General features: G+C 26.6%; 2 protein-coding genes across 2 annotated transcripts; both read right to left on the bottom strand.

Moving 5' to 3' along the window:
• Positions 1-4,240: 4,240 nt before the first annotated feature.
• On the bottom strand, positions 4,241-6,685 carry LOC124942211 (common plant regulatory factor 1-like). Its single transcript, XM_047482669.1, has 11 exons — positions 6,511-6,685; positions 6,275-6,378; positions 6,150-6,194; positions 5,969-6,064; positions 5,793-5,876; positions 5,482-5,609; positions 5,355-5,403; positions 5,147-5,275; positions 4,982-5,059; positions 4,775-4,900; positions 4,241-4,640 (listed from the first exon to the last, which is right to left on the bottom strand). Exons 2-11 carry the CDS (start codon positions 6,323-6,325, stop codon positions 4,503-4,505), a joined length of 924 nt encoding a protein of 307 aa, XP_047338625.1. The 5' UTR covers positions 6,326-6,378; positions 6,511-6,685; the 3' UTR covers positions 4,241-4,502.
• Positions 6,686-16,264: 9,579 nt separating this feature from the next.
• On the bottom strand, positions 16,265-17,203 carry LOC124943917. The gene has a single exon (XM_047484374.1). It carries the CDS (start codon positions 17,201-17,203, stop codon positions 16,424-16,426), a length of 780 nt encoding a protein of 259 aa, XP_047340330.1. The 3' UTR covers positions 16,265-16,423.
• Positions 17,204-20,847: the final 3,644 nt, after the last annotated feature.

Here is a 20,847-nt window from a genome sequence, read left to right as displayed (position 1 = left end):
CAAATTCTCGCGGTACAATCGTCTCTCTTTTCTCCTTAGGTCTATGTCTTTCTTCAATCAACTCTCATTTCTCCTTAGGTATAGTTAACACGAGAATAGGAGGTGGACGTCGACAACGGAAGAGAGACCCAGAGGAAAATATTCGATCTTGATTTGAAGAAAAATTGGAAACGAATGAATACGATGATTCGAAATTAAAAGGAAGCCGAAGATTCTCTACCTCTATGGATTTAGAAAAAAAAATTAAAAGTTAATCGATGTAGATGGCATGTGTGTGAATCCCTACGTAAATGTTTTACAAATATGTGATTGTACATGTGGGTATGAGTGGGAGAATTTGTGGTCGATGTAGATGGCATGCCGGTGAATTTGTGGTCGATGTAGATGGCATGCCTACGTAAATGCGTCCTTACATTAATGGTGTGTGAATTTGTGATTGATGGGGAATGTCAAAAGTAATGGTAATATATGTATAAATTGATCGAACGGAGATTATATATAATGATGTTTAAAACTAAAAATTTAGGGTGACATTTACCAAATTTTTACACATTTTATATGAATTTATCATCAAATTCTCGCGGTACAATCGTCTCTCTTTTCTCCTTAGGTCTATGTCTTTCTTCAATCAACTCTCATTTCTCCTTAGGTATAGTTAACATGAGAATAGGAGGTGGGCGTCGACAACGGAAGAGAGACCCAGAGGAAAATATTCGATCTTGATTTGAAGAAAAATGGGAAACGAATGAATACGATGATTCGAAATTAAAAGGAAGCCGAGGATTCTCTACCTCCATGGATTTAGAAAAAAAATAAAATTAATTAAATTTTTTTTACACATTTTATATGAATTTCTAATCAAATTCTCACGGTTTATCAAATTCTCGCGTTACATTCGTCTCTCATTTCTCCTTAGGTTTAAGTCTTTCTTAAATCGGCACTCTTTTCTTCTTAGGTATAGGTAGCACGAGAAGAGAAGGAGGGCGACTCTGACATGACGGAGAAGGGCAACGATGACGCAGCGGAAGATGGCGACGCCGACGCAAGAGAGACATAGAGGAAAATATTCGATCTTAATTTGAAAAAAAATGGGAAGAGAATGAAGACAATGATTCAAAATCAATAGGAAGACGAGTATTCTCTGTCTCTGTAGATTTAGAATTTTTTTTATTATTTTTTTTTATTTTTACACATTTTATATGAATTTCTCATCAAATTCTTGCGGTACAATTGTCTCTCCCTTCTCCTTAGATCTAGGTCTTTCTGAAATCGACTATCATTTCTCCTTAGGTATAGGTAGCACGATAAGAGGATGTGGACGACGACGCGACGAAGGAGGGCGACGGCGACGTAAGAGAGACCTAGAGGAAAAAATTCGATCTTCATTTAAAGAAAAATAGGAAGCGAAAGAAGACGAGGATTTGAAATTAAGAGAAACCCGATAATTCTTTGCCTTCAAGGATTTAAATTTTTAATTTTTTTTATAACAAAACTTAATAAGATATTTTATAATAAAACTATAAATAAAATTGTATTTTAATGAATAATATTAATATTTTAATTATTTATATATATAATAAAAAATATAAAAAATAGATAATATATATATATATATAAATAATACAAAATATATTTAACTCTTTATTTTGATATGTTTTAAATAATTAATAAATATTTATTATTTTAATTTATAATATTATTATAAATATATATTTTTTATACAAAATATTATAAAATTTAATTATTATTTTTTTAATAAAATTAATAATTAATGTTATTTTTTAACCAAAATAAAATTATATATATATATATAGTTTTGAAACAAGAGTTTTATGGTATTGACATAAAAAAGATGGTTCAACATTATTTTTTAATAGACATTTCACATATATTTTAATTAATATTTTGAGTTTTAATGTATAATAAACTGTTTTCGAATTTCTTGAGAGGATATTGTAGAAGTTGAAATAATTATGTACAAAATAGAAAAAAATACAAACATATTTTCTCAAATATTATTTTCGTCAATAGTGTGATAATTCACATTAAAAAAAAGGAATATTTAAATTAAATTAATAGAAAAAAAATTAAAATTTTTAATAAATGACCATATTTGTTTGTATTATTTTATTTTAGTTGTATTTAAAAATAAGTTTCTATAAAGAAAAATATAATAAATTTGAGATTAAATAACTTCACAAAATATTAATAAAAATGGAAATGTGAAAGAATATATACACAATATTAAAATTTCTCAAACTTATATTTAATATATATAGTGTCTAATAATTATAATATTATAAAATTAATGTCAAACACAATATAATGGTAAAATTTATGTAATAAAATTTAAATAATTATTATTTTTCTATAATAATAATGGAAATTAAATGTGTCAATTTTTATATATAACAAAATTTAATTAAAGTAAATTTTTTTTTATGATATTTAATTAAATATTTTTAAACTATTGAATATAGCCACTGTGAATATATTATATAGTGTGATTTAATTTTTTTATATATAAATTTTTTTTTTATATATTTCTCCGTTTGTATCGCACGGAAATCATGCTAGTTAAATTAAAGACATCTCGCTTTATTAGCTCAACTAGATCTCTCAATTAAGGCAGCGAGAATGACACTATAAAGAAGACGACTAAGAATGTTAAACATGTGTTGATATATTTTGCTAAAGATGAATATATTGATATCTAAAAGGAACTATGGATTAATCATATACTTTGTTTTTTTATAAAATCCACCTAAAAATTAATAAAAGTAAAATAAGATATTGACATGTTAACAACTAATTAGCATGTTAATATGACACACATATACATGCTAATTAAGCACCTTCCACAAATTAATCATGCAAATTAAATGTACAAGTTATTACATGCTTTTTCTCTTTATCACTGTTATAAATAATATTTTATCACGATTAATGGTCTCGTTTTTTCGAATAAATTCGTTTTGAACCGTTATATAAATAATTTTTTTTCTTTTTTGGATGAGATTAAGTAACTTTAATCTTTTTCACTCTTTCTAATAAAATACTAGTTAAAAAAGAAAAAGTAGGTTAAAATTTGGTGGTGGCTTCCCATTTTAGAAACCAACGTGACAACTACTTCATTGTTTGGATTACAATTTAAACCTAATTCTCCCCCATTTCACTATTCTATCTTATTTACTTCATTTATTTAATCAGAAAAGCATATTACTCCATATATTATTATTATTATTATGGATTCAAGAATTAGAGTTGAAATGTGTTTACAAAAATAAAAATATATTATTTTTTATTTTATAAATTATATAAACAAATAGTTAACTAAATTAAAAAAATGAAAATCAAAGTCATAATTTTACCAATAAAAAAAAATTAATCCCACAAATTTGGGTTAGTATAGTTATAAATGAATTGAATAGGAATAAAACGGAAATTCGATAAAATGACCCTAAAGATTAGTTTATTTGACTTTTTGGCCAGCACATAAAATAAATGCGCTGGTGATACTTTTTTTTGGGACGAAAATGCCCCGTTACGAGACGCAATCGGATGCCGTGTGAAATTTTTTTTTAAAATAAAAAATAAAAAAAACTTTCTCGCGATTGCCGGTTGCGTCTCGCGAATGTCGGTTGCGTCTCGCGATTGAGTATGTTTCACGAGAGGGGGCAAAATCGTCCCAAAAAAAATGTGTCACTAGCACTTTTTATTTTAAGCGCTGGTCAAAAAATCAAAGTGAATCATTAGGGTCATTTCGTCAAATTTTTCAATAAAAATTTAAAAATGATATGTCAATATATAACTAGTTGGAAAAAAAGATAAAAAAAGAAAAAAAAAATAGAATTTTTTTTTTAAAATTATCTCCTCGATTAACAAAAACAAATATAAATAAATTTTAAATTTATAACCATTTCAAAAAGTTAAGACATAACTAATTTTATAAATATTATTTATTTTAGTCTCATTTATATATTATTATTATTATTTAAATTAATTTTAAAATTTTATAAATGGCTAATAATTTTAATTTTTTTGTCACTATTTTTTAAATGAATTTAACATCAACTAAACTATATATGATTTTTGACTAAATTGCTCTAAAAAACAAAAAGTTCGATAGGTTGTGGCCAAATCGACTTTATACCCACACACAAACAACAATAAATTACAAAAAAAAAAGGGAAATTTGAAAGAAATGCTTATACAACATAGCCATATATTTGAGTATATATATTATGATCAAATGATCATCATTTTCAAATAAAATACTCCATCAAAGAAAAATAAAAGTTATACATTAGAGATACAAAATCATCCTAAATAACGCAAACCAAGCAACAACACTATGTACAATCGCAACAACAGTTTTAAAATCTCACTATCCAGCTTTCTTTCGATTGGTTCGTTCTTTTGTTAGCAATTCTTTTCGGTTTTCAATTACGACTAAAAATTTATGTTACTATGAAAAAAAATACCTCATATCGTATATTTTATTATGCATCTGCCCTCACAGGGACAGAATTGTCAACTCTCGACAAAAGATTTTCCGTGCTAACAGGAACTCGTTTTCCACCCGACTTGTTCAAATTCCTATCTCCTCTTTGCCCCGTCGAAGAACTTTTCATATTCTCCTGTAATTAGATCATGTTCTGCATCTCATTAAAATTTGTGTAAATCTACTTCGCAAAAGGGTATATTGGGTAGTTTAAGATCAATTAACCTAAAAAAACTCGCCTAACAATTTTCAAATAACCATATAACATACCAGTAGTGCAGCATTTTCGAACTTCAGCTTCTTAGAATTATCAGTTACGCGACTGATTTCAGATTTAAGGGAGAGATTCTCAGCAATGAGAGCATCGACTCTTTTCGCAAGTTCCTCAGCCTCGGACTGGATGGCAGTTGAGAATTTAGAGAATAATAATTGACACAAACTTCTGAATTTTTGTGAATTAGAATGACAAATTAATACCTGTTTCCTCAATCTAGATCTTCTAGCAGATTCACGGTTTGACTGTTTCCTCCTCTGCCTTTTCAGCTCTCTATCGTTCTGAATTATTTGGACACAAGGATCAGATGAGTAACCGAATCCAAACTAAGACATAACAACACAAATGAAAAGGAAAGTGTGTTTTACTTTCAGCCAGGTTTCATTTGCCATGATGGGATGAGGCTGTGGAGTATTATTAGCCTTTACGACCAAACCAGAACTAGTTCCATTGATTCCATCTTCGGGACAATATATTTTTTTACGAATTTGACACTCCTGCATAAAGATGAAAAAAATCAATATATCTTAACAAAAGAGTATATCTAATGAGTAAATTGATCTCTTCAAGTCTTACCCCATCTGTGTTACCATTACTTCCATCAGTTGATTTATCTGTCTCCGAACTGTTTATGAAGAACACATTAGGAATATTGTTCATGAGAAAAAATAAAGAAGAATTCAACCAAATTAAGCTAAATAACCTCTGAGAATCTGTATGGTTAGCTCCTCCACCATTATCACCATTCTCAGCTCCTTTTGATTTCTTCCTCAAACTATGTTCTGTGTTTCCTGATGATTTTGTAGCGTTTTCAGCATTCGGAGCTGGACCCTGCATCATCACCATAAGTATTCAACTCAATTATAACCCATATGGAAACACATTTTGTATCTGGATCCAGATCCAGAAACAAAACTAAATTTCTAAATCTGTCTATATCTTAGCAAATGATACCATTTCTGACTAAATTTCAGGTTTATCAGAATTAGAAATTAAAACCAACAAAGAACTTACAGGAGGAACACTGCCAGGATTTGCATAAACACCTCCATGGGCATAAATTGCAGCATAAGGAGGACCATAAGGTGGCATCATAGGCTGATAAAAAAAGTGAGATTTCGAGTCAGATATCTTTCCTGAACAACAAGGAATCGAATCGAAACTTATAGAATTGTCAATTAATAGAACACCTGTGGATGTCCCCACATATAAGGATGAGATGCCTGACCAGAACCAACATTTGCACCATAAAAATGAGGCATAGCAACCCTTGGACCATAATAAGCCTGTTGCAATTAGGGTTTAAACTTCAAAACCAAATTTCAGAACCATAAACAGTGTGAGTAAGTAATAAGTAAAGAAGAAACAAACCTGCATAGCAGCCCAATCAGGATATGCATGAAGATTGGCCTGATCCTGTAAAAAAAACTAGGGTTTTAGTATTGGCATTTACTAGATCAATAAGAACAATTCTTAAATCAAACATCGAATTTTACCACAGGCGGTGAAGGTGCTTTCTCAGACCTAAGCTCTTCACTATTTGCCATTCTGGGTTCCTTTCCAAAAATTGAACTTTCAATTGTCTTCTTCTTATGATCAACTGTATAAATTAAGGATTTTTAGCTGAAAAACGACCTACAGTTCTCTACTTCATACATACATAGATAGAATCAACATGAATTTCAGAGATCCGACAGAAATTTAATAGAAAAAGCTGAAATTTTCGTAGTACCTTAAGAATTTCGTAGCGGATTTCACACTGGTGTGGAAGAAAGACTAAAAGGAAGTAATTCAACTTGTTATAGTCGGTTTGTATGAACTTATGAAGCTTGCTTCTCTATCTGGAAACGTGAAATGAAGGAAGAGAGAGAATTTTGAACAGAGGAGAGAGAGAGATGAAGGAAGAGAAATGGAGAGAACCAACGAAGAAGACGAGAGGGAAGGGGGGTTTCAAAGGGAAAGGCCACGTCTTCATACACGTGTCCTTATCATAGCTTTCAAAGCCAGCGCACATCCCCACGCGGACGGATGGATGAGAATGTAATTGTGAAAAAAAAATCTAACTTATTTTAACCCAATATTCTTTAGGCATCAATATCAAATGTAAGTATGGTTACAAATTTATTTTTGTTGAAAAAAATTTTTTGAGCAATCTAAGTTTATTGTAGAGATGGTCATTCGATTAGTTTTTGGGTCGATAGTTGGTGTAGTGTCAGAAGTCTAGTTACGTCTTATCTGTTTGCTTCCATTGTTATATGTAGAAATGTCACAGTTAATAATATGTTTGATTCTCGGTACAGTGGTTTCGCTAGCCGAATTAGATATAAAAGATGATTAAACATTATGGAGAGTTTGTCTAACGATAGAATTTATTTTTGGTAGGACACAAATAAACAAATAAGTGTTCTCGTCTGAACAAGACGATATGCGTTGATAAAATATGAATAGTTTTCATGTAGAACAATGCTATAAGTTGTTCGTTGAGATGAGTTCATATAATTTTTGTTAGGAGAAACTTTGAGAGTCAAAAATTACATCATAGATCTCGTTCCTTAGATGGAATGTTATTCATAATGAAATTCTTACGAAAGATATGTGCATGATAAAATATTATATTAAGGTTAGTCGTATGTGTCACGAGAAAATTGAATCGACAACTCACTTACTTTTGCATTGTCGAGGTGATGACTGAGTCTTTGGGTAGTTGTTGGAAAATTTGGATTGCTACGGCTAATATGGCAAACCTACATAATTGGGTTACCATCCCACTTACTTTTTGGTGGCTGGTTGGAGAGAAATCATCGAACTTTCACTGATCTTAATCGTCCGATACGTATCATTAATAATATTATTATATATTATGATGTTTTATGAGATTCATTCCGGAAAGCCGGTAGAGTTCGTCGAGGGTTAATCGTTCTTATTGAGCTCGATAACCTATTGAGTAACATTTTTTATTTTTATTTATTTTCTCTTAATGTCATGTTTTTGTCGTTGTGCTCAAATGATTTCATCATTTTAATACACACGGACCTTTTAAAAAATATATATATATATATAGACTATTTTTAGCAAAATTTTAAAAATATACTTTAAAGGTTTCGTGAACAATCTAGATTTATTGTGGAGAATAATTTTTCAATTAGTTTTTTAGACGATATTTGGTATATTGTCAAAAGTCTAGTTACGACGTATCATTAGTTTATTTCCATTCATATATGTAAAAATGACACAGTTAAGTAATGTTTGATCATCGGTCTAGTAGTTTCGCTAGCCGAATTAGATATAGAAAATATTAAACATTATGGAGACTTCATCCCATAATAGAGTTTAATTTTGATATGACGTAAATAAGTGTCTACGTCTAAACAAGACGTTATGCGTTGACAAAATATGTATAATTTCATTTTGGGCATTGTTACAAATTGTTCGCTAAGATAATTTCATATAACTTTTTATGGGAGAAACTTTGAGAGTCAAAAATTTCATCAAATATATCGTTCTTTAGATGAAACGTCATTCACGGTGAAATTCTTAAGGATGATATGTGCAAGAAAAATATTTTATTATGGTTAATCGTATATGTCACAAAGAAGAATCAACTATTAACTTCATTTTACATTGTCGATGTTGACTAGTATTTGGAGTCTTTTGTCAATTATTACTATGATTTATTGGGTGATGTCCGAGTCGTTGGTAGTTTTTGGGAAGTTTAGATTGATACGACTGAAATGACAAGTCTACATATTTGGGTTACAATCACAATTATTTTTTGATAAACTATATGGTTAGAGAAAAATCGTCGAACTTTCAATGATCGTAGTCGTCTGATGCGTATAATTCATAATATTATTTTTACGACGCTTTCTAAGATTCATTCCGGAAGATTAGTACAGTTTGTCGGAAAGTTAATCGTTTTTTTAGTATTTAAGAGCTCAATAACGTATTGAGTTGATTTTTTTCTTATTTCTTTTTTTATTTGTTATTATTCTTATAATGCAATGCTTTCTCGTTATTCATAAACTATTTTTTTTGTTTTTAATATACACTAACCTTTTAAAAAAATAAAAAATAATTAATTCAATATTTAGGATACTCTAGATTATAATAAATTAAAACAATTCAATTTCGTATATTTTAAAGAAATATAATATTGTTTAAAAATTAAAAAATTCAAATATTCTTTATTCTTTTATAAAAATAAAATAAAAAATAAGTATCTTCTTAAAATCATAACCCACTAATATTTTTTATTTTTTAATCAATAAACCAAAATTTATTTAAAAAACTAATAGTATTTGTTTGATTTTAACCATTTAAATAACTTAATCTAAAAACATTATTTAGCTCAATTTCTTATCTATTATATAACTTAATTTATTAATTAAAACATTAAAATATTAAAATATTATATATTTATATTTTAAATTATTATACTTTATTATATAATTAATTAAGAAATGATAGGGATATGAATTTTAAAATAGAAATTAAGAGAATGGCGGACTAATAAACTTTAAAAATAAAAAAATAAATTATCTCTACTCCATTCTCTCTATCTCACTCATCTTTAGGAATACAAATAGTTGTTTGGGAGCCATCGAGAACCGCTCGACTTGAGTTTGATTTTGAAAAATTTAAGTCGAGTTGAAGTCGACTCGTTTAATATTCAAATCGAGCTCATATAATACTTGTTCGATTTTTTGTCGAGCTTTTTCGAGCCTAATAATACAAAATATATATTTTTATTTATTTTAATATTAAAACCTAAAATTTAAAATAAATATTTTTTTCACAAATACTTAAAAATTTAATTTTAATTCAAATTTTTCTAATCGAGCTTGAGCTCAAATTTATAAATTCGTGTAAGCTCGAGTTTGAGTCGAGCTAAACAATACTTAATTGAGTCGAGCTCGAGCTCAAGCTGGTTTGAGCTCGACTTGACTCGTTTGCAGTCCTACTCATTTTTATCATTATATATAAATATTTTTGTAAGTCTTTTTACCCATAAAAAAATTATTTACATATTCAATATAATCACTAATACTTATTTTTAAATAATCATTTTTTATTTTAATTTTTTTTCAAAAATCTTATGAAGTCATTATCCAAACTATCACCTCATTCTAATTATTTATTTTTTCTTTATACTTTAAAAAGTCTAATATAATTAAAAAAAAACATTCAAAATAAAATGAAAAATAATTTTTTTTTAGATAATGATCAATCTGACCCGTTAATTTACACCGTACCGACCTCAAACATCTCGATCAAACGACAATAAATCATCCACGTCATAAAACACGACACATCAGCATCCTACTCGGCATCTAACAAAGGTTTTGTGGTCCCCCCACATAAGGCGGTTGTAATGTCAATCTGGTCCAGATAATGACGTGTCCTTCAAAATTATAATGTGGGTCCCACAAGACATGCGTAGTAGTTGCGTGGCCAGCTCATAGATCACACAATTTTCTTTTTAAGACTTTCAATAACTTCCAATTATGACCCACGTGTCGGAATAACAATCCACGTGGTATCTACCACGTGTCTATCCATAAGTGGTTAAAGCATCTTAGTCTAAGATGGGACTATATTTATTTATTGAAATAAATTATAATAGTTGAGATATGACGTAGGTGGAAGATAGGGTTCCACGTAGATGACACGTAGTGTCTACTTATTCTTTACATGGACATGTCACATATGGAAAGAATGACCTCACTTTTATTTCATAACCTTATTTATAAGTATTTTATGGGTCTATACTTATCTAAATCGTGTTGGGTTCCGGTAATTTAAATATTTAACTTAGGTTTTATTTGAATTAGATTTTTTTTAAATTTATAAGAAGAAAAAAAAATAATGATTAGTAATAATTTTGAGAATGTAATAATTATTTTTGTAAAAATATTTAAAAAGTATTAATATATATAAATAAAATAAATAAAATAAAAAATAATAATTTAAAATATATTATATTTTAGTATTTTGGTTAATAAATTATGTAATGTGAATGTACTATAATTTTAAGATAATTTTAAGAATATAGTGTTTTTTTTATTAAAAAATAATAATATATATTTTAAATAAAAGATATTTTATTATTTTGATTAATAATTTAAGTAACCTAATTAATAAAAAAGAAAATAAGTCATTGGAAACTTTATTTTAAGTTTTCTTTTAAATATATTTGATGCTTTTTAAGAATATTTTGAAATATATATTACAATAGTATTAAAAAAATTAATACAATTTAGGTATTGTTTTGGATTTTTCAAAATGTCAGTTATTTAAAAAAATTAATGATCAATAATAATTTGGAGGAAGTGTAGAATTTTTGATAAAAAAATTTAAAGGTATATTAATATATAATAATAAAATAAAATAATAATTTTAAAGATAAATTATTTTAATATTTTGATTAATAAATTACGTGGTGAGACGGATAAAAGAGAAATTAATATGATATTTTTAGTTATTGTTATTCAAATAACTCATATGAATAAGGCTTAAATATAATTATAAATAATTATTTAAAAATATATATATATATGAAAGGAGGTTAGGTTAGGTGGGTATAATAAGAAAAAAAAAGAAGCAAATTACAATAAAAAAAATTCAAAGTTAAATTAAGAAGGATAAATTTAAATGTATACACTAACCAAATTAAATAAACTAAATACTATTATATATATATAAATGAAAAATGATAGAGAGAACGACTTGAGACAGCTAATCATTCAGCGATGTTTACGTGGGTTGACAGGTAGAATATTTTCTCTCCTATTATTAATTATTTTATCTCTCCTATTATTAATTATTTTCTCTCTCCTCTTATTAAATAATTTATATCCTATAAAAAAAAAGAGGCCATAAAAAATAAATAAAAAATATTTGATAAATAAAGGAATTGAAAAGTCATAACAATAAAATAAAAATAGAAGAGATAAATTCATAATTCAACTAATCAGTGATATTAATTAGGATTTAGGGTTTATAATTTAGTATTTAGGATTTAGGGTTTAGAGTTTAGGGTTTAGGATTTAGAGTTTAGGGTTTAAAGTTTAGGGTTTATGGTTTAAGGTTTAGAATTTATTTAAACATATTATTAAAATATTTAATGTGAGAGTTTGTTGTAAATTATTGAGTTATTTTAACCGATGAGAGATAATAAATATCAAATAAATGAGTAAAATAATAATCGTGTTAATATGAATAAATGAGATAAATTAATTTGTAGAGAGAGAGAAATTATTTAATAAGAAGAGAGGAAAATTAATTAATAATATGAGAGAATATTCTACAAACGTGTTTTTATTATTATTATTATATTTTTATTTATTTATTAATTCCACATGTCGGGCCACGTAGACCATCGCTCTCCCACTCGCTGTCTCCCTATTGCGCGCTCTCTATCCTTTCTCTATATATATATGACATTTACTTTTTAAATATTTTATTCAAAATGATATAAAGAAGAGTGGTTTAAGATAAACAAAAAAACCGAAGATTGTCGAGAAGATTAATGAGCTCCCTTGACCGTCTGAACTAGTTTATCTATTGAAATTCCCTTAGTGTAATATTAATAGAACTAGCTAGAATACATTCTAGAAAAAATCAAAAAAATATTAGTTTGTATAAAATATTAGATTTAAATTAAGTTTAGTTTCCCTTTTATTTAGTCATTGAGATGTGATTCAAGTACCACATCATGACCGTATTTAGAGAATTCTCTTTTCCTTAGACCATCTCCAACTGAAAAACTCATTTTTAAAATCATTTTGGTGTAAATGTCACATCAAACCATAATTCTTCTCCAACCGAAAAACCCATTCTCAAACTCAAAAGAATATTTTTATAATATTCTTCTTTACATAACTTTTATAACTTTTTAATATTACCCCATATAGTTTACAAACTTATAAATTACACCACAATAATATTATAATATCATCCCATTATTTTAAACTTAATTATAATTAATTATAAAAATTCATTAAAAATTCAAATATTACAATAAACAAACAGACACAAATACATATGAAATTAAAATAAAAAATTATTCATACAAATAAAAAAGATATAATTTTTCAAATGTTATAATTGTTGTATTCCTCTCACAATTTTATGTTATATAAAAAATATTATATAAATGAATTAAATTATATAAATAAATTAAATTAATAATTATATAAATAAGTTTAATATAAAATGTAAGAAAAAATAAAAATATAAACAAACTAAAATATAAATAAATAAAACATATACACAAATTAAAATATAGATAACTTATATAAATTTATTATATAAATAAGTTTAATATATAAAATTAATGAAATAAAAGTTTAAGGACTAAAATGAAAAAAAATTAAAAAAATATGCAGTTATGTATAGTTGAAACGCATATATGCGTGCTTTGGAGAGGAAAAATGAGAAATCTCATTTTGGGTATAGGTTTGCAGTTCGGTTGGAAGTAAAATCTCAATTTGGGTATGAGTATGCAGCACTATTGGACATGGGATATTTTGATCAAAAATAATATTGTAGGTTAGATTTGTTATTCCTGTGTTAAAGTATTTGCTTTCAATTTGACATTGAGAACTTAGAAATACTTTTGTTTAACTCAAATATAAGATTTTTATCTTTTTTAATTTTAACATATTTTAATTGAATATATTCATCATTTGTTGAAAATAGTTGACATGAAAGATAAAACTTTAAAATAAAAAATTATGATATTTTCTTATTGAGAATGACTTCCCTACTCAAAAATAGAGGAAAATTCCTAAGGAGAATATTTATAAATGTGTATGATATGTCTCTTTTAATATTTTTTAACCACCAATCACAATTGAGACCTTTAATTTCGTTACGATACTTTGTTATCGAGTTCTTATCTCTCCCAACAACCACCAATCACAATCGATATTATTATATCTCGTGACCTTACGATCCTTTTTATTGACCTCTTATTCATTAGTAAATCACATTTTCACACGTCTATTATCCCTCTACAAACCAACTACCATCTCAATCGACTTTTAATCTCGTACCTCAATAATTAACTTATGTAGGTTAGTTATAAATGATCATGTGCAAAAAGACAACTCCCCCAGAATTGATTCAAATGAATTATTGTAAGGTCAAATAACATTTTGGAACATTTTTATATTAAATTTATATTTTATCAAATTAATTTATTAATATCAAATATTAAAACTCAAATACTTTCATTTAATTAATTAATATTTAATTTCTACTAACTTATTTAATTAAATATTTAAATTCAAATATTCAATATTAAAAACTTAATTTTCAATTCATAAAAACAATTTTTTTCTAAAAATTGATCATAACATGTCATGAAAGTAAGCTTTCTTGAAATGTACACCTTGTTAGCCTTTGAATTAGGCCCAAACTATTTTTTTTATTGATACTTCCTTTTATGCCTTATATGGGCCATATCACTAAAACTTATAGGATTAGAATGGTTTAGTTGGCCCATTTAATTTTTTTTTTTGGAATTTAAAACATTATTTTAAAATTAAATATGACACTAAGATATTAATTTAACAAAATAATATTTTAAAATATAACTTAATTTTAATGTTTTATCGTGTGCAACTTAATCCAATTTATAAAAAAATTCGGATTAGAATTGTTTAGTTGGCCCATTTAATTTTTTTTGGAATTTAAAACATTATTTTAAAATTAAATATGACACTAAGATATTAATTTAACAAAATAATATTTTAAAATATAACTTAATTTTAATGTTTTATCTTGTGCAACTTAATCCAATTTATAAAAAAATTCGGGTAAGCCAATTTGATAACACCGAGATTGGAGTTGGATATGAATTTGGATAAGAAAACATATTTAAAATTTATTTAAAAACTTATTTTCTTTTAAATATCTGATTGAATATTGATTTAGACAAAATAGTGTTATAAAATATATATACTTTAATAATGTATATTAACAAATTTAATAATATTTGTCCGTTTAAACTCAGATCCACTTCATCTGCAAATACTTTCAAACAGGTCCATAATTTTATATTTATTTTAAATTAGAAATTTTTTTAAATAAAGTTATCACATTCTCCTCTTCAACTTCAAACATTTTAATGAGAATTGGACATAAAATCATTTGATATTTTAAGAAAGATCATTTTCAATTAAACTATTATAGTCAAATTTCTTTAGATAGATTATAATTAATAACAAATATATTAAATAATTCATATTCCACGTGTTATATTGATATATTTTAAATTAGTTTTTTTTAATTAAAAGAGAACTAACATGACACCTCACCGGCATTATCCTCGTTTAAACTCAAAACGTTTCTAGATAAATCGAATTCGTGACATTTTGATCTCTTAAAGCGACTTTTATCATTGCGTTATTCATACCATTATAAGGAAATATGCATTAAATTAAATAACAAATTGTGATACTTCAAAAGTTTTGATGAATGATCAACTGATCAACATGAAATATAACTTTATTATAACACCACCAAATTATTAAGAAAAAACCCACCATTAAATGCGATAATCAGATTCATTATTCACAACAATAATAAAAATAAGTAATTACCATCTAATATCACCAAAATGAAATCCTCCATCTAATAAAAACATAATAATAAAGCATTTAAATAGTCAATATTAACACCACACAAAAATAATATGACCTCCAATTTAAAAGGGTCATAAGCATTATTGTAATCCATGCAATAAAGATAAGTAATAATTAATTCAAGCATTTGATGAAGACAACCCAAAAGTTATTAACTTTATTTGGAGATTGAATGAAGCATTGATTAGATAATTAAAAGAAGTTTTTTCCCATTAATTAATTAAGGGATTGAAGGAGAATAGAAGGTCCCACTCTCTCCAAATTCCAATCACAATCATATAATTAGGGTTCTAAACAATATTTTTCTTCATCATGACAGGAAGGATATTGATGGGATTGGATTCTCTTCATTGTTAGGTGTGAAAAGATACTTATTTATAAACTTAATATGGCCCATGAGGTCTTAATATGATAAAAGAAAATAAATTCATTCTTAAAATGGGTATTAGACAATAAAGTGATTAAAAACGATAAGATTCAGTTCACACACAAAGGTCACGTCGATATAGACCATTAGAAAAATCAAATCATAATATTAACCACAAGGGCACTTAATCATTTAATTAAACGCGGAATTTGTTACTTGACAAGCTCGGATCTAAGAGAAAGGTGGGTGATATCCGACTCTTTTTGCCGCTAGACTAGAAAAGTAATATCAAACTATAATATTATAAATAATGTAATTGAACTATTAAATCTTAAATATTTAGGTCAAAGAATATATATGTATAATACATCTAAATTAGAATAACATTATCAACAAGATTTATAAAACACAATATTTATTAAATAAAACAAAATTATTCTTATAAAACTCCTATCTTTTCCTACCCTACATTTTCACCCATTTAGCCATGCACTAATCTCAACAATAACACATTGCTCAATTGATGAATCAAAATGAATATATCCATCTTGAAAAAATGACCTAACCAAAAAAACTCATCAAAGAAGATAAAAACATTAATATTGCATGATGATCAAAAAAAATATTTATCAAGAAATATATTCATCTTCCAAAGAAGGTTGTGTTCTAATACTCGAGGCCGAAGGCATTCTACTCCTCCCAATCCACGTCGTTTCCAAACCGACGCTCATATCCGATTGTTTCTCCATCGTAACAATCTTATTCTTTTTTAACGCCCAAAACAAAACGAGTAACAACACGCCAATAAACAACAAACATCCCAACCCTACTAAAAACCCTATCACCCACCATTTCCAAAGCAACAACCTTTTCTCATTCCCTTTATCAAAACTATTAGTCACGATCACGAAATGCCCCGTTTTTCGCGTTTCGCACGCGTATGGCCTCGATAGGTTTATGAACTCGAAAGACCCATTTGGCATGAACCTAATGCACCTCATTGTCGCATAATTTCGTTGGCTTTTAGGGAATTTTACGGAGATCGTGGAGTCGGCGCCATTCGCTTCGAATTGAACGGTTCGGTTGATCGATTCGGAGTCGTACGCTCTGAAACCGATAACATTTGTGATGATCGTGTGATTTGGTACGTGGAAATAGGAATTGGACCAATTACCGAAATCATGAAAAACCAAATCTATACGATTAACGAATGGCATTGTTGTAATAACCCTAGATGGGATTTGAAGGAAACTTAAATTTGCTCCATTTCTCCATAGATTTCCTGTTCTAAATCTAACAATTGAAGCTTTAATACCTGAGAAATTCCTTGGGAGAGATATATCGTAGAGAGTACCTGTTTTTGATCTTATCAAACTCTTTTGACCATAGAAATGGAGGAAATCATCCATGGAATCAGAATCGAATTGAGAATTTAAATTACAAAGGGATTGAGAAAAGAAGAGATGAAAGGAGATCAAGATGATGAACCATCTGCAATTATAAGAATCACCCATCAAGAAAGAAATCTTCTTTTCAAGTGGGATTCATTGGGAATTGATAAATCTTGTTTAAGAGTGAAGAGAGATGAAATCATGAAAAAGTTAAGTAGTATCAATGAAAGTATTTATATACTTAACATGTGTGTGTGAGAGAGAAATAGAGAGTTCTTCAATTAATTATGGAATGAAGAAAGGAGATCATAGCAAGGAATCATTCAAACTTTGTCTTCGTAATCGTCGCGACCTGCCTGCCAATTTTTTTTAATTTACTTTTAAAATCAAATTCAAAGTTTTTATCTAATACAACTAAGTTTTTTATATTCTATTCACTAAAAACACTTTAATTTAAAGTGGTTATGATTTTGGAGCCTGTTAATAAATTTTAGGGTTAGTCTATGATGTTTGAAATTTTATTGTGTTTTTTGGAAAAAATATTGTTTTTTTTCAAAAAAAACAAGTTATTTGAATGATTAAATATTTAAATAGGTGGTTGAAAAAATAGAATACAATAAATAATAAATAGTTATGAATTATGATTATGTGTAATGCGAACTAGTATTCCACTAGTTGGTTAACCTTCCGATTTTAATATTTATTTTATAAATTAATTAATTGGCTAGTATTGGTATCGATTTACCAGTTTTGGTTCTACTGATTAATAGATAGACTAGTAAAATGAAATTGATGAACTATTAATTTTTCAGTTTTTTTTATAATTATAATAAACATCGATAAAATAATATAAAAAAATTCAACTTATTCCAAAGAATTTATTTGAGTTTGATGTTGGGTTAATTGAGAATTTGATTGTGTGTTTTTTAAATATATTATTTTATTAAAGAAAATGTTGATTATTTTAATTTAATTTGATTGATGATTGGAGTGGGGATGGTTTGATTACTTTTCCTTCAAAGAGACAGAGAGGCATTCTAAGGGGTTGTTCGATTTAAGTTTATTTGAGCATCAACAATAAATTATTCTATCAATAAAATACTTGCGACTGAGAATGAGTTGAAGGAGAAGTCCGTAGACCTAGCCCAGACCTTAGGCTATTTCCTCTTTTCAAAATGCCCGGATGACAGAGTCGTCTCATACCTTGCGATTGATGTGTATCCCCAAAAAATTGAGAAACTTTTTATTTTATATACACATACACACACAAAGGTCCTGGTTTTTTATTTTTATTCTTACCTTTGGGTGGCTGTTTCTTAGGATCATCAGCTTTATGTGCAGAGTGCGATTGACTCTGTAAACTATTAAAGGTATTTTAGTGATTTGATCAAAATAATTTATTTATTTTACATTTTTGAAAATAATACATATCAAACATATTATTTTTATTAAAATATTTCTCTAACTTTGATTATTTATTTAGTTAGTTAGGTACAAACAATTTTATTAATTTACCCACTCCAACTAATAAATTAATGTAATCCACCTAATCCCTAGTTATAATATATATAAATTAACTAAAATTTAATTTAAGTTTTATGTTTTAAGGTGGTGTCTTCGATTCTCATTAATAATGTTTTAAATTGAAATAAATGTTTCAATCTCCTTAAATTACATAATATAATATTTAAAATTATTTAATTGTCAAATTGAAACTCTTTATTGGAATAATTGAACATTGGATACTCATATTTAAACCTCACAATTTGAGACTGCTTGTTACTAAAGTTATTCAAAACAAATTATTTTTGTGAAATTTATAAATAAATAAAATATTTAAATCACTATTTTAACTATTTGACTATGATTTTTAAAAATTTTGTTAATCAAAATCTTAAATTCACTCAAATTTGACAATTATAAATATTTTATTTATTTATTTATTAAAAGATAGTTTTTTAATAAAATGTTTAAATTGTTTGATTAAATAAAAGAAAGTTGAAAAATGTGGGATTGAGATTGTGGTGTCTATGAAAGTAGAGTTCTTGTACTATTTTTCTTTTTTAATTCAAAGAAAATAAAAGTAAATGTGATTGTCAAAGAAAAAATAAGTATAGATATTAATATCAGTCGTATCTCTATTCCTTTCTTTCATCAACAAGCCATTTGATTATTGATATTACAAAAATTATTTTCTAGAAATTAGTTAAATTAAGTAATGAAATAAACTTTAATATATTATTCTAACAAAATTATAGTAATAATTTCAAAATTATTACAATGTAATAAATATAAATGTGAATATATTGATAAATATTATAAATATTATAAATAATTTAGGAAGCACAATCAAACTGTCAATTTTGACTTAATGCACACAAATTATTTGATATTTATTGACAATATATAAATAAAAAAAAATAAAATGTTAAATTCATAACTTAAACGTGCTTATAGATATGTGAATGATCACGGTCTGTTTTATCTATGAAAAAAATAAAACTTATAAAACATATTATTATATAAATAGTACATTACAAGACTTAAATGACTAAAGATTGAGACTTTCTAAATAGAAACAAAGGAGTTAAATAATTAAAATTAAAATTATTTTAAAATGTCATAAAAAATACATATTTTAATTATGTAATTAATAAATTAAATAAATTATTGGAAGAGGTTATTAATGAAAGAAATTTTTTGACCAAATAAGCCTTAGGAAACACAATCCAAAGTCTACAAGTTTGAAATTAATAGTAGTTGTGACTTCATATTGTTTTATGAGAATCCTTTTAAATGTTGTTAAGTATAAACAAAACTTAAAATGTCTGTAATTTGTTTTATAAATTTATTTAAATAAATCTTAAACTTATATATATATATATATGATTTATTAATAACTTATTAAGTTTTTATTAAAAAAACCACACAAACTTGACAAGTTGATGGAAGCTAATACTATAATACGGTTTATACCATTCTAATTGATTATAATTATCATATTAAGACATCGGTTGTCATGAATAAATCAAAGTTATAAAATGAAAATATATCAAAATACAACCAACAAAAACCATCACAAGAATTTCGATGAAATATCTAGAAATAGACCAACTTAGATGGAAATGGATCGCAAAACAAAAATATATCAAAACACAACCAACAAAAACCGGCACAAAAATATCGATGAATTGTTTAAAAAGAGTCCTTCGCAAGGATTTCTATAAAACATTTAAAAATAAACCAACTTAGATGGAAATGATCGCGCAAAGGGTCCATCTCAAACCAATATGGTATCCATATACTTAAAATTGAAAAAATAGATTAAAAAAAAATAACTCAAACTATTACACACAAGACCACATAAAAATCTCCATAAATATGATATACTTTATAGTATTCTAAATATTCACTAAACCTACCCTAACAACTTATCCCACATACAACTTATCCGTACTTATAAGTGTAATCAAACAAATCTCCTCTTCTAGTCTAACAGTGAAAATATGTGGATATGCCAAACCTCCTTGAGGGTCTTGGGTTCAAATCCATTAGGATTCAAGTTCTACTCATCATGTTAAATTGAACGAGTGTTTGAGGGTGATGTGCTTAACCCAAAAGAAAGAAAGAAAAAACCACTCTAAGTGAAATTGAGTAAAGAA

This window comes from Impatiens glandulifera, chromosome 6 (genome assembly GCF_907164915.1).
Source record: "Impatiens glandulifera chromosome 6, dImpGla2.1, whole genome shotgun sequence".
NCBI lineage: Eukaryota > Viridiplantae > Streptophyta > Magnoliopsida > Ericales > Balsaminaceae > Impatiens > Impatiens glandulifera.
Note: the sequence above shows the minus strand (reverse complement) of the source record. Positions and strands in the feature narration are given on the sequence as shown.

Excerpts from the sequence above, each read along its gene's own strand:
- LOC124942211 (XM_047482669.1), bottom strand. The coding sequence starts at position 6,325 with ATGGCAAATAGTGAAGAGCTTAGGTCTGAGAAAGCACCTTCACCGCCT. Across the intron at positions 5,877-5,968 it reads ATATGTGGGGACATCCACAG|CCTATGATGCCACCTTATGG; the intron begins GTGTTCTATTAA and ends TTTTTTTATCAG. Across the intron at positions 5,276-5,354 it reads GTAATGGTAACACAGATGGG|GAGTGTCAAATTCGTAAAAA; the intron begins GTAAGACTTGAA and ends ATCTTTATGCAG.
- LOC124943917 (XM_047484374.1), bottom strand. The coding sequence starts at position 17,203 with ATGGATGATTTCCTCCATTTCTATGGTCAAAAGAGTTTGATAAGATCA.